At 44.5% G+C, this 12,636-nt stretch overlaps 1 protein-coding gene across 1 annotated transcript in view; it reads left to right on the top strand.

Moving 5' to 3' along the window:
* Window positions 1–12,636, top strand: part of fasn (fatty acid synthase) — an 88,907-nt gene that overhangs the window by 53,598 nt on the left and 22,673 nt on the right. Inside the window, exons 25-30 of the mRNA XM_055654173.1 lie at window positions 1,222–1,340; window positions 3,710–3,864; window positions 5,426–5,629; window positions 7,992–8,142; window positions 9,681–9,859; window positions 11,033–11,152. Coding sequence (XP_055510148.1) covers window positions 1,222–1,340; window positions 3,710–3,864; window positions 5,426–5,629; window positions 7,992–8,142; window positions 9,681–9,859; window positions 11,033–11,152 — 928 coding nt within the window. The remainder of the gene's footprint in view (window positions 1–1,221; window positions 1,341–3,709; window positions 3,865–5,425; window positions 5,630–7,991; window positions 8,143–9,680; window positions 9,860–11,032; window positions 11,153–12,636) is intronic.

Below are 12,636 nucleotides of genomic sequence, written 5' to 3'. Positions count from 1 at the left end.
CCATCATCACTGCTTGTGTCACACAGTTCCTCCTGATCTCCCTCCTGTCACAAACTGGTTCTCTTTTCCCTCGCCCCAGTCTCCACAAACTTTCATAGATATTGTATCCAGTACTTGTGGGGGGTTTTTGTAGACAAGAATCTGTCAGTACGCATTTTGTTCCTTGCTATTGGTGTCTATAATGCATTGTTGCTCGATAAGCGTCTTAAGGGTCTGACTACATTCATTTTTTTTTTAATACTTTAATGATCTTATTGTAATAAATATTCTAAAATTTTTGAAATCTAGTTTTTAACTTTTTGGAGGTGCCGGTAAACCATACCAACTCTAACACGGCAATTCACCACGTTTGTGTGGCTCAAGCTAGATATTCTGCCATAGTGGTGAGGGTTGTATTCCCTGCTGTATGTCCCTTTCTCTGCAGAAGATCATTTTCCTTGACATTAACATTGAAACATAGAAATTATTCAGGAGTAATTCGGCCCTTCGAGCCTGCACCGCCATTCAATATGATATGGCTGATCATTCAGTATCCCCGTAATACCCCCTGATCCCCTTAGCCACAAGGGCCACATCTAACTGCCTCTTAAATATAGCCAATGAACTGGCCTCAACTACCCTCTGTGGCAGAGAGTTCCAGAGATTCACCACTCTTTGTGTGAAAAAAGTTCTTCTCAAGCTAAAGATTTCTGCCTTATCCTTAAGCTGTGAGGGTCCTGTATTCCCCTAACTCGGGAACAATCTTCCTGCATCTAGCCTTCCAACCCTTAAGCAGAAGTTTCTATTCCCCTCTCAATCTTGTAAATTGTTGTCATGTTCATTGTCACATTCTAAACATATGTGGGTTTGTCGGTTAATTGGCTTCTGTAAATAGTATGAAGGGGCAATTTACAGAAGTAGTTAGTGTGTGGGTGATTGCTGGTCGGCACGGACTTGGTGGGCCAAAGAGACTGTTTCCACACTGTATTGGTAAACTAAATTAGAATCATATAGCATGGAAATGGGCCTTTCACCCCGACTGGTCCACGTCAACCAAGTTGCTCCATCTTAGCTAGACCCTTTTGGCCCATATCCCTCTAAATCTTTTCTATTCATGTACCTATCCAAATGTCTTTTGAATGTTATTATTGTGCTGACCTCAACTACCTCTTTTGGCAACTTTAGCCCCACCACCCACCATGTGGAAAAGGTTACCCTTCACTTTCTTTTCTTTACTTCCAGAATATCTTGGCGAACTCTTCAGAGGAACCAGTCTGGCTCGCTGTCTCCAACTGCGGCAATTCTGGGATTGTTGGGATGGTAAATTGTCTTCGTCAAGAGCCTCGAGGGCACAGAATAAGGTGAGCTGTTATCCATTATCAAAGGGCAGGGAAACTGGTATCGAATCCTGATTGGGGCCCTTCTTCAGTCTGAAGAAAGGTCCCGACTCAAATGTTTAAGAATGAACTGCAGATGCTGGAAAATCGAGATGTCAGCTGATCTTCATCGGTGAGACCAAGCGTAGGCTTGGCGATCTTTTTGCCGAACACCTCCGCATTAACCAACCTGACCTCCCGGTGGCTCAGCACTTCAACTCCCCCTCCCATTCCGTATCCGACCTCTCTGTCCTGGGCCTCCTCCATGGCCAAAGTGAGCAACACCGTAAATTGGAGGAACAGCACCTCATATTCCGCTTGGGCAGTCTGCACCCTGCTGGTATAAACATTGAATTCTCCCAATTCCGTTAGCCCTTGCTGTCTCCTCCCCATCCAAGCTCTCCCTCAGCCCTCGGGCTCCTCCTCCTTTTTCCTTTCTTCTCCCCGCACTCCCCCACCCTCCATAAGTCTGAAGAAGGGTTTCGGCCCGAAACGTTGCCCATTTCCTTCGCTCCATAGATGCTGCTGCACCCGCTGAGTTTCTCCAGCATTTTTGTCTACCTCCGAATCAAATGTTGTCTGTCCATTCCTTTCACAGATGCTGTGAAACACATTTTGTGTTTTGCTCAATATTCCAGCAGCTGCACTTCCTTGTGTCCCTGGTCTGATACTGTTCCACTGATGCCCACCTGTGCCAACTTCCATATAATCCTTGGCATGTTCTACATGTATGTTTCTGCCTGCAATAGAGAATAACCATGGTTTGTTTCCAACTGTGATCAATCCATCACAACAAACTCGCCAAAGTGAAGTGAAATAAACTGGAAGGGTTCGTCCACTAGTCAGACTTTCAACAATAAGTGATATGCAACACGATTCTGTGATGTTTTATTCTCTGCTAATAGAAATTCTAATCCCTCCTTGTAAATCCTAATTCTATCCCTCATAGTAAAACTCTTGGAGTTTAAGAAGGAACTGCAGATGCTCGAAAATCGAAGGTAGACAAAAGTGCTGGAGAAACTCAGCGGGTGCAGCAGCATCTATGGAGCGAAGGAAATGGGCAACGTTTCGGGCCGAAACCCTGAAGAAGTCTGAAGAAGGGTGTCGGCCTGAAACGTTGCCTATTTCCTTCGCTCCATAGATGCTGCTGTACCCGCTGAGTTTCTCCAGCACTTGTCTACCTTCATAAAACTCTCGGACTTGGATTGGTTATACATTCGATACATTTTGATTATGCTCTTCAAAATAACATTGACATTTAAAAAAACAAAATGTCAATGCTCTTTTGGCAAATTATTTGCCAGAATGTTTAGTTGGTGTGTTCCAGAATGTTTCTGAGAATAGATGAGCCGTGTTCTGGAGCGAGGTGAGGTATAACCGCAGTGGGAGTGTACGCTCTCTTCATTACATGTGACATGGGTACAATGACACCACTGTTCTGTGCTTTGCACGGCTGTTTGTCAGAAGAATCATTCAGCTTCTATACAACTAAAAATCTAAACAGTTGGTTTATTTAGGCTAAAAGAGGCCAGTGTTGCTGGAAAGGCATGAGGTTTTGGGCTGTATCCTAGGAAGGAATGACTGGGACATTTGCCTATACTTAGCACCTAGAGAAACATGTTTCGTAAATAAGGTCACTATTTAAAATGAAATTAACATTTACATAGCAGCTCTCAGTCCCTCTGAAAGGCAGGCTATGCTGCTTCGTGGCATCGGTTGGGTTTATTAGAAAGCTGGTGGTGTCGGTAGCTCTGTGATTCTTTCCATGAGGTAGTGAGGAAGTGTGTAATTTAAACTGAGTAGCAAAGGATCAAACCCAGATGAAGGCAATCCTATCCTGCTAGAGCTGGAAGTTGCTGCTTTCTTTTTGGACTTATGACAGAGACACAAAATGTTGGAATAAAAGGAGAATTATAACGAGTCTATACCACCAGAGGGAAAAGTAAGAGGCTACTATGCAAAAGTGCCAATAACGTCCAATAAGAAGAATCTGGGTACATGCTTCAACAAATGGAGTTACGATGGGGCGGTATTAATATTATAAACGCACGGTACATTTATAAACATCTATAGACAGTGAAGTGATGGATGAAAGTCCTTGGCATTCAGAAGGGGAGACCTTCTCTCCAGAGATGCTGCCTGTCCCTTATCATTATCCTTTTCTCCAATAAATTGAACGGTACAAAAAACAACAATTTATCAGAGGCAAATATTTGAGATATTTTCTGGAATTTGGGTTTATCTAACCTGTGGTTTTAATTACCAGCAACTTGTCTATTTCATGTTTAACGTTACACTTGTCTGAGGCTCCAGGGATGGATAGTTTAAAAGATGTTGCCATTTATTTTTTTCAGGTGTGCGTTTGTAACCAATCTCATCTCCTCCTCATCTGTACCATCGCTGGACCCGAATGGAAAGGAGATGAAGACCATTGTGGATCAAGACCTGATGATGAACGTTTATCGAGACGGTCGCTGGGGCAGCTTCCGGCACACCTCCGTACCACAAGGTATTGCTCATGGTATTGATGCTGTTATCACGGTCATATACAAGGGTCGAGATGTATTTGTGAGTTACAACTGGGTGTGATTAGCAAGGATATCAAAACCATTCTCGGGTCATGTTGCAGAGGGCAGCTGGCAGAAAAGATCAAACCTACATTGGAGAGATACTGGAGCTTGTGTGGGAAGAGTGGTTGCTGCAGGTAATGAAGAAAGACTGGATAGACTTGGTTTATACTCTCTAGAATTTAGGAGATTGAGAGGGGATCTTATAGAAACTTACACAATTCTTAAGGGGTTGGACAGGCTAGATGCAGGAAGATTGTTCCCGATGTTGGGGAAGTCCAGGACAAGGGGTCACAGCTTAAGGATAATGGGGGAAATCCTTTAAAACCAAGATGAGAAAAACTTGTGGTGAGTCTCTGGAACTCTCTGCCACAGAGGGTAGTTGAGGCCAGTTCATTGGCTATATTTAAGAAGGAGTTGGATGTGGCCCTTGTGGCTAAGGGGACCAGAGGGTATGGAGAGAAGGCAGGTACGGGATACTGAGTTGGATGATCAGCCATGATCATATTGAATGGCGGTGCAGGCTCGAAGGGCCGAATGGCCTACTCCTGCACCTAATTTCTATGTTTCTATGTAATCCTCGGGCTGCAACTGAACTAGGTCTTTGTTCACAATGGTCTTCATGTGTTTCCATTCGGGTCCAACCATGGTATGGAAAGAAACTGGCTCTGTAAGTAATGGTGGAGAGCAGAAGTCATGCTGTGGTCTACCACGCCAAAGGCTGCATAATTATGAGAAATAAAAGAGGAAATTCTGAATATCAGCAGTGATATTGGGTGTTTTGTTTAGTTTACAGATACAGCATGGAAACAGGCCCTTTGGTCCACCAAGTTCATGCGGATTGCCTCACTTTGGCATCCACTCCCTACACACTTGGGGCACACTACAGAGACAAATAAATCTAGAAACCCACACGTTTTTGGGGTGTGGGAAGAAACCAGAGCACGCAAAGGAAACCCACAGGGTCAAGGGGAGAATATGCAAACTCCACACGGGCAGCACCCGAGGTCAGGATCGAACCCAGGTCTCTGACGCTGTGAGGCAACGGCTCTACCAGCTGCACCACTGTACATTTAAAAGACATTTGTACAAGTACGTGCATGGGAAAGGTTTAGATGGATATAGGTCAAACGTGGGCAATCGGGACTAGCGTAGGTGGGGCATCTTGATTGGCATGGACGAGTTGGGTAGAAGGGCCTGTTTCTGTTGATCTGTATGAATGATATGGCAAGTTCTTGCACCAGTCCCTCTGTGCTACACGTGTTCAATTGTATTTTATTGTCACATGTACCTAGGTACAGTGATATTCTTGTTTTGCATACAGTTCTACAGTAACAGTCAATAACAATTTAATTATACATTATTGTACTTGTAGTGTAAGATTAATTAGAAATGAGTGTAAAATATGTTGTCAAATATTCCATTGCTTGGTGTTTTTTGCTGGAGATTGCAGCATCTTGCTTGTGCCTAGTGGTGTGAAACGTGGTGCTTTGCCGTTTGCAGACCAAAACAAGGAGCAGACGGAGTTTGCCTATGTGAATGTGCTGACCCGAGGGGACCTGTCCTCGCTCTGCTGGATCCTGTCACCTCTGCAGCACTTCAGTGGCGGGGAGCCGCATCTACAGCTGTGCAAAGTCTACTACGCTTCCCTCAACTTCCGCGACATCATGCTGGCCACTGGCAAGCTCCCGCCTGATGCCATTCCTGGTAGGCCGTCTGGTATAATGAGATGTGTTTGTCTCACATTGTGGACGCAAGAGTATGTCCACAATGTGCCCATGGGGGGGTTATAGAAATAAAGCATAAAATACCAACAATGTTCAGAAGCTGTAGGAGCAGAATCGGGTCGTTTGGTCCATCAAGTCTACTCTGTCATTCAATCATGGATGATCTATCTTTTCCTCAACCCCATTCTCCTGCCTTCTCCATATAACCACTGATGCATTTCGTTGTCTCTGATGCCCACACTAATCACACTAATCAAAAATCTATCAATCTCCATCTTAAAAATATTCAGCAGGTCAAGTAGCATCTATGGAGAGGAAAACAAATTGAAGGTTACTGGTCAGTGTTCCTTCACCCTCAGTGGCTCCATCCTGCCCATCAGCTACCTTACTGAGTAAATTCTTAGGCCCCCTTCGGTCATAGCTGACCATAATGCTATTCCCTATATGGAGGACGCCTGTGCGTGACTTTGTTTAACGTGGGGAGACTGGTGCACAGACAGCCACCCCATGGTCCTTGACAGATCTGGGTCAGGATCCAATGGCATGGAGTCCAAGATGACCGGAGACCCTTTTCTGCTGCAGCCTTCATCCGCTTTCCTAGCCGTTGTGATGCTCCACTAAGGTCACCCATCATCCTCCGCCTGTTCCAACGTTGAGGTCTTGGTTGGATTGCTCTTTGACAGAGACCCCCGCCCCCCCTCGACCGTACCGCCATGGGTGGCCCTACCAGGAGATTAGCTCCAGAAGCCATCGCACTCAGGATCTCGGGTCCACACAAGCTTCTCCACCATGACAAGGTGACAATCCACGGAGAAGTACTAAGTACCACTGAGTAAATGATAGCAGCAACAAAGGACACAAAATGCTGGAGTAACTCGGCAAACCACTATGACGTCAGTGACCCGTGTACATTAATGATCCTTTCCACCTCAAATTCCAAACCTTGGTGGTGCCAATGATGAAAATAAATCATGTGGTTGAGCTAGAGAATATAATGCTTAATGTAACCGCAGGGAGAGGAATAGAAACATAGAAAACAGGTGCAGGAGGAGGCCACTCGGCCCTTCGAGCCAGCACCGCCATTCATTATGATCATGGCTGATCGTCCCCAATCAATAACCCGTGCCCGCCTTCTCCCCATATCCCTTGATTCCACTAGCCCCTAGAGCTCTATCTAACTCTCTCTTAAATCCATCCAGTGACTTGGCCTCCACTGCCCTCTGTGGAAGGGAATGCCACATTGTAATGCAAATGTTTTTCCACAATAACTTGTGGAAAGTTATTCATGTTGTAGCTTTATTAAAAGAAAATTGGTTGGGCCATATTTGGTGAATTGTGTGCAGTTCAGTCACCACATTACAGTTTTCGGGACGTGAGTATTGGCTGCAAGGAAACCTTGGACAAACTTGGATCGTTTTCTCTTGGACTTCAGGGGATGAGGGGCAACCTGATGGAATTGTATAAAATGATGACCGACAGAGATAGGATAGAGAGTCAGCCTCTTTCCCAGGGTGGAAATGTCGCACATTGAGGTGATAGGTTTAAAGGTGAGAGGAGGAATTTTAACGTGAATTCACTGGGCATGTTGTCCACCCAGAGATGGTGCGTGCCTGGAACGTGTTGCCAGAGGTGGTGGCGGGGACAAGTGCGATTTAAGAGGTTTTTAGACTGGCACATTGATTTTTTTTATTTTAATTTTTTTAATTTTTTTTTTCATTTAAAAAAGATGAGAATAAGAAAAAGAAGTTAGATAGTAAAGGATAGAAAGATGTGAAATATATAGTGTGTGAAGAAAGAAAATGAAGAAAGTTGAGAGAGAAAATAGTGAAAAGAAAAGGAGATCATTATTTATAATCTTGACCAACCCTCGTCCAGTCCTGAAACAGTTATTTTTTACAATTGTGTTGCACCATATGATTCCAAAAAAACGACGAATGGAGACCAACTCGTTATGAATTGGTCTGATTTATCCATGGACTGGATTAGACTGGCACATTGATATGCAACCAAAAGAGGAATCTGGATCACGTGCAGGCAGAGGAGATGAGTTTAATTTGGCACAATGTTCAGCACAGACATTATGGGCCGAAGGGCCTGTTGCTGCGCTGTGCTGTACTATGTCGACGAAACACGTTTTCCACACAGAATGGAGCATGCTGCCAGGGAAGGTGGGAAAGTAAATATGATTGCACAGTTAAAACAAAAAGTATTTGGACGGGTACACGAACAGACAGGTGGGATTAGTTTAATTTGCCATCATGGCTGGCACAGGTAAGGTGGGCCGAAGGGCCTGTTCTGTACTGTACGGTTCCTGCGATTAATCTCTTTGTCTTGTTTCCCAGGTGACATGGCTCTCCAACACTGCATGTTGGGGATGGAGTTTTCAGGGCGGGACCCCAGTGACAGGCGGGTGATGGGACTGCTCCCTGCCAATGGACTGTCCACCTTTGTGAACTGTGACACCCGATTTTTGTGGGAAGTCCCAGAAAACTGGTATGACTAGGTTCCATTTCGCAATGTTAAGCTTGCTGGCGCGGTCAGAGTTTTTGTTGGTTTAATAACACAATGTTTCGGCTCCGTGTTGGAAAGGAAGATCAGAAACTCTCAAGTCCTTTTTATTCGTGCTAGTTAGTGAGGTAGATTGAGTCAAGTAGGTGAATGTCTAAATTGTATACAAGAAAGTCAAACAAGAATAAAAATGCAAAGTGCTGGAGGAACACGTGGGTCAGGCAGCATCTGGGAGGGGAATGGACAGAAAACATGTTGGGTCACGACCATTCTTTAGATAAGGATCCTAACTTGTGACGTCGCCTGCCCATTTCCCTCCACAGATGCTGCCCGACCTGCTGAGTTCCTCCAGCAATTTACACAGATAAACCATTTGAGATTTATTTATTGAGTGCTTAAGGTGCACAAATTGCATGAATTATTTTAATTGTGCAGTGATTGGTGACAAAGCACAATGTGTTTGGATTAGTTGAACCAAAGAACAGCAAATGCTGGTGAATGCACTAAAGGACACAGAATGCTGGTGTAACTCGGCTGGGCAGGCAGCCCCGTCTTCAGGTCCCGACCTGAAATGTCACCAGAGATCCTGTCTGACCTGCTGAGTTACTCCAGCACTTTGTGTCCCCTTATGTTCTTGGATTAGTCTACAATGTAGATCTCTCTCCTGCTCCTTTTATACCTCTGATTATTAAAGTGTATATCTGTCCACCATGACTGTTATCGCCAGGATTAGTGTGTGTGAGTTGAAACAGCAGGACAAGGTGGCTGTGCTTTGCCAGGGTTGTGCTGAACTGATCACATGGCCATGCTGAGCATCTCCCTGCATTCAGTGTCAGCTTTGGACCCTGAGACTCGGTCAGAGCCACTGAGGCTAACTTAGTGCATCAGTGCAGAGCAAAGTGGTAACGAAAATAGTCTCACTTTTAAGGCGAGATTTTCATTTCACTGCACATCTCGTATGTGTATGTGACGATAAACTTGACTTGACTTGAAACTTGACTTGATGGGCAAGTCCTGCAAGTAATTCATAACTGTCAATTCGTAATTGTATGGGTGGCACAGCTGGTAAAGCCACTGCCTCGCAGCACCAGAGACCCAGGTTTGATCCCGACGTTGGGTGCTGTCTTTGTGGAGTTTGCACGTTCTCTTTGTGACCATGTGGGTTTCCTCCCACATCCCAAAGACCTACAGGTTTGTAAGTTAATTGGCCCTGTATAAATTTGCCCTTAGTTCGTCGGGAGTGGTTGCAAAAGTGGGATAACAAAGAACGAGTGTGAACGGGTGATCGATGGTCGGTGTGGAGTTGGTGTTGGTGGGCCAAAGGGCCGGTTTCTATGTTGGCAAATCTCTAAATTAGACTGAAAGTTGCACTAAATGTGTGAATTCTAGCTGAGTTTTATTGGTGCTGTACATGCAGTTGCAGGGCTGAATGTTAACCAGAAGTGCTCCAAGATTGGGGTAGTTGGTTTTTAGAGTATTTAAAGTTAGATGGCTAGCTGGTTAACGTTTTGCTCTTTATTCAGGACGTTGGAGGAGGCTGCTTCAGTCCCAGTGGTTTATTCGACCGCATACTACGCTCTGGTGGTGCGAGGCAGAATGAAGAAGAACGACAGTGTGCTTATCCACTCGGGGTCAGGGGGTGTGGGCCAGGCTGCCATTTCTATCGCCCTCAGCATGGGATGTCGTGTGTTTGCCACAGTCGGTAAGTGACATTTTGATAAACTATTTGTTATTATGGATCGGAGAAGCAATTCGGCCCATTGTATCCATGCCATCCCAAATTAGAACTCCACTCCCAATGGTTCTTCACATCTTGTCACACAGCACGGCAACAGGCCCTTCAGCCCAACATCCATACTCTTACAGGGTCAAGAGATTTGATAGTAGACTTGATAAGGCAGAATTCCCCTTCTAAGATAGTCCCATTTGGCCCTCTAAGCCTTTCCTATCCATCTACCTATCCATGGGATATGGACCAAATGGGACTAGCTTAGATGGGAAATGTCTTCTAAATGTTGTGATAGTACCAGCCTCAACTACCTCCTCTGGCAACTTGTTCCATAACCCACCAGCCTCTGTGTGAAAGAGTTGCCCCTCAGGTTCCTATTAAATCTATCCCCTCTTGTATGGACCCACCTTAAACTTGACCTGGGAAAGAGACTTTGTGCATTCATCTTACCTATTCCCCTCGTGATTGTGCACACCTCTGTAAGCGCTGCAAGGAATAAAGCCCTAACCTGCTCGGCCTGTCCTTATAGCCCAAGTCCTTGAGTCCTGGCAACATTCTCGTTAAAGTGTAAAGGTTTCTGCTTTCCTGCCTCTCCCCTCTAACAATTAAGTTCCAGACCCACTGCTCTTCAATTTTCCCTCAACTCATAAGCCTGCTTTCAATTAACTTATTTTTGTCATGTAGCATTTAACCACTCTGCTAATTTAATGAATCCTTTCCATTTGTGCTCAATCTGCATCTCAATTAAATTAGCTTCCCTATTCGCTACTTAAAGTGAATCCTTGGCTTAGTGCATCCATAACAACACATTTTGAGAGAGATCTTATGAATTGCAATTTAATAATGTCTGGATGTGTGATTATAATGTGTTGGCTTGCTGCATTTGTTGTTCGTCAGCTTTGCAGGTGGGAACAAAATGTAATGTTTCCAGTGTTTACGCTTGGCTGCCAAAGAACGCATTGTAATAAATGGATTTGTGTACATTAATTAAATGGATATCTACATTAAATATGGAGACGCACCTTTTTCTGATTGTGGAATTTGCTGATGAATAGAATCGGTTAAAAAATAATTCCAAGGGCTTTAATTATGTGAGGAGTGTTGGCTCTGGATGTTGTTGCTAATTTGCCCATTGTTCCCCCTCAGGGTCCACGGAGAAGCGGATCTACCTACAGCAGAGATTTCCACAGCTGAACGAGGAGTCGTTTGCAAACTCTCGGGACACGACCTTTGAGCAGCATATACTGCGGGTAACTGGTGGCAAAGGTGCGTTCTTTCCATGGTTTAACATCCAGGAACCGAGAGACAAGTTGTCCATCGTAGAATGGTGCAGCACAAGGACAGTCCCTTCAGCCCGCAATGTCTGTGCCGAACATGTTGCCAAAACCAACACTTAATGGCCTGCAACATAATCCATATCCCTCCATTCCCTGCATATCCACTATCATACCTGCCTCCATCAGTACCCGTGGCAGCATGTTCCAGACACCCACCACTCTCTATGTAAAGAATACTTGCCCCACACACCTCCTTTTAAACAGCCCCTCTCAGCTTAAACCTATGCCATCTAAAACTGGATATTTCCATCCTTATAAAAAAGGTTCTGACTATCTACCCTATCTATGCCTCACATCATTGTATATACTTTTATTGGGTCTCTCCTCAACCTCTGGCATTTCAGAGAAAGCGATCCAAGTCTGTCCCTCTCCCTGCAGCAAGTGCCCCTGTAATCAGGCATCATTCTGGTAAACCTCCTGTACACCCGTTCCAAAACCTCCCCCATCCTATCACGAGGTGACCAGACTGCACACAATACTCATGGTGCAAGGACCTTTTATGACCAAAGTCCTATAAAGCTGCATCGTGACGTCCTGACTCTCATACTCAATGCCCTGACCTTTGATGACAAGCACACCATGTGCCTTCTCTACCACTCTTTCTACTCGTGTTACCACTTTCACAGAGTTATGGACATGGTTCAGGTATCACTGGTCAGAAAGCTCATCAGCATCTCTCAATTGAGGAAGGATTGTTCAGCGTATTAGCCTACACAGTGCTTAGTGGGCTGCTTTGGGCCATTCAAATACCTTTTTGAATGGCCAAGAAGAAATGGAAAAATCTAACATTTACATTTAGAATATTTTGGATCGAGACTATGAGTGTCTATAATCTGTTGTAATAGATGTGTTTAATTATATTCTACAGTAGTTTATAATTTAGCCTGCTTCTTGGATCCAGACAGAGTAATGCTTAATTCCACTGGGTAGTAAGTACCTCATCATTTAGTCTGTCTCTCCTGCACTGAAAGGGGAAAGATGAAAAGAGAGGAGGTTCCTCAATATCCCTAATCTATCCTCATTTATTCTCTTGGATGCAGATGGCTGCTTGGAGAAACCTTATTTAAGTTTCAGGAATTAATTATGTTTTCCTCATCATTTTACAGTCCAGATGAGGGTCTGAAGTGGATCAGTAATCAGAATAAGCATTTTTGCTTGTATCCCTTAAACTCCTCCCAAAGCACAGGATCTAAAGCCTTTGTTCTACAATGTTGAACATCATTTGCCTGTACTGGAGCTTGTTTTTTTGCTCAAAATGTAACTGCAATCTCTTCCGTTTGTATGTCATATCAACCCCTTCCACTTCTTGATGCCACACTTGGGTGATGAGAATTATACACAAGAAAGGTCAATGGCTACACCTCTAACTTCTGATCTACTGTTTAGCGCTACCATGTGCCATGACTGGTTTGA

This window comes from Leucoraja erinacea, chromosome 23 (assembly GCF_028641065.1).
Source record: "Leucoraja erinacea ecotype New England chromosome 23, Leri_hhj_1, whole genome shotgun sequence".
Taxonomy (NCBI): domain Eukaryota; kingdom Metazoa; phylum Chordata; class Chondrichthyes; order Rajiformes; family Rajidae; genus Leucoraja; species Leucoraja erinaceus.
Note: the sequence above shows the minus strand (reverse complement) of the source record. Positions and strands in the feature narration are given on the sequence as shown.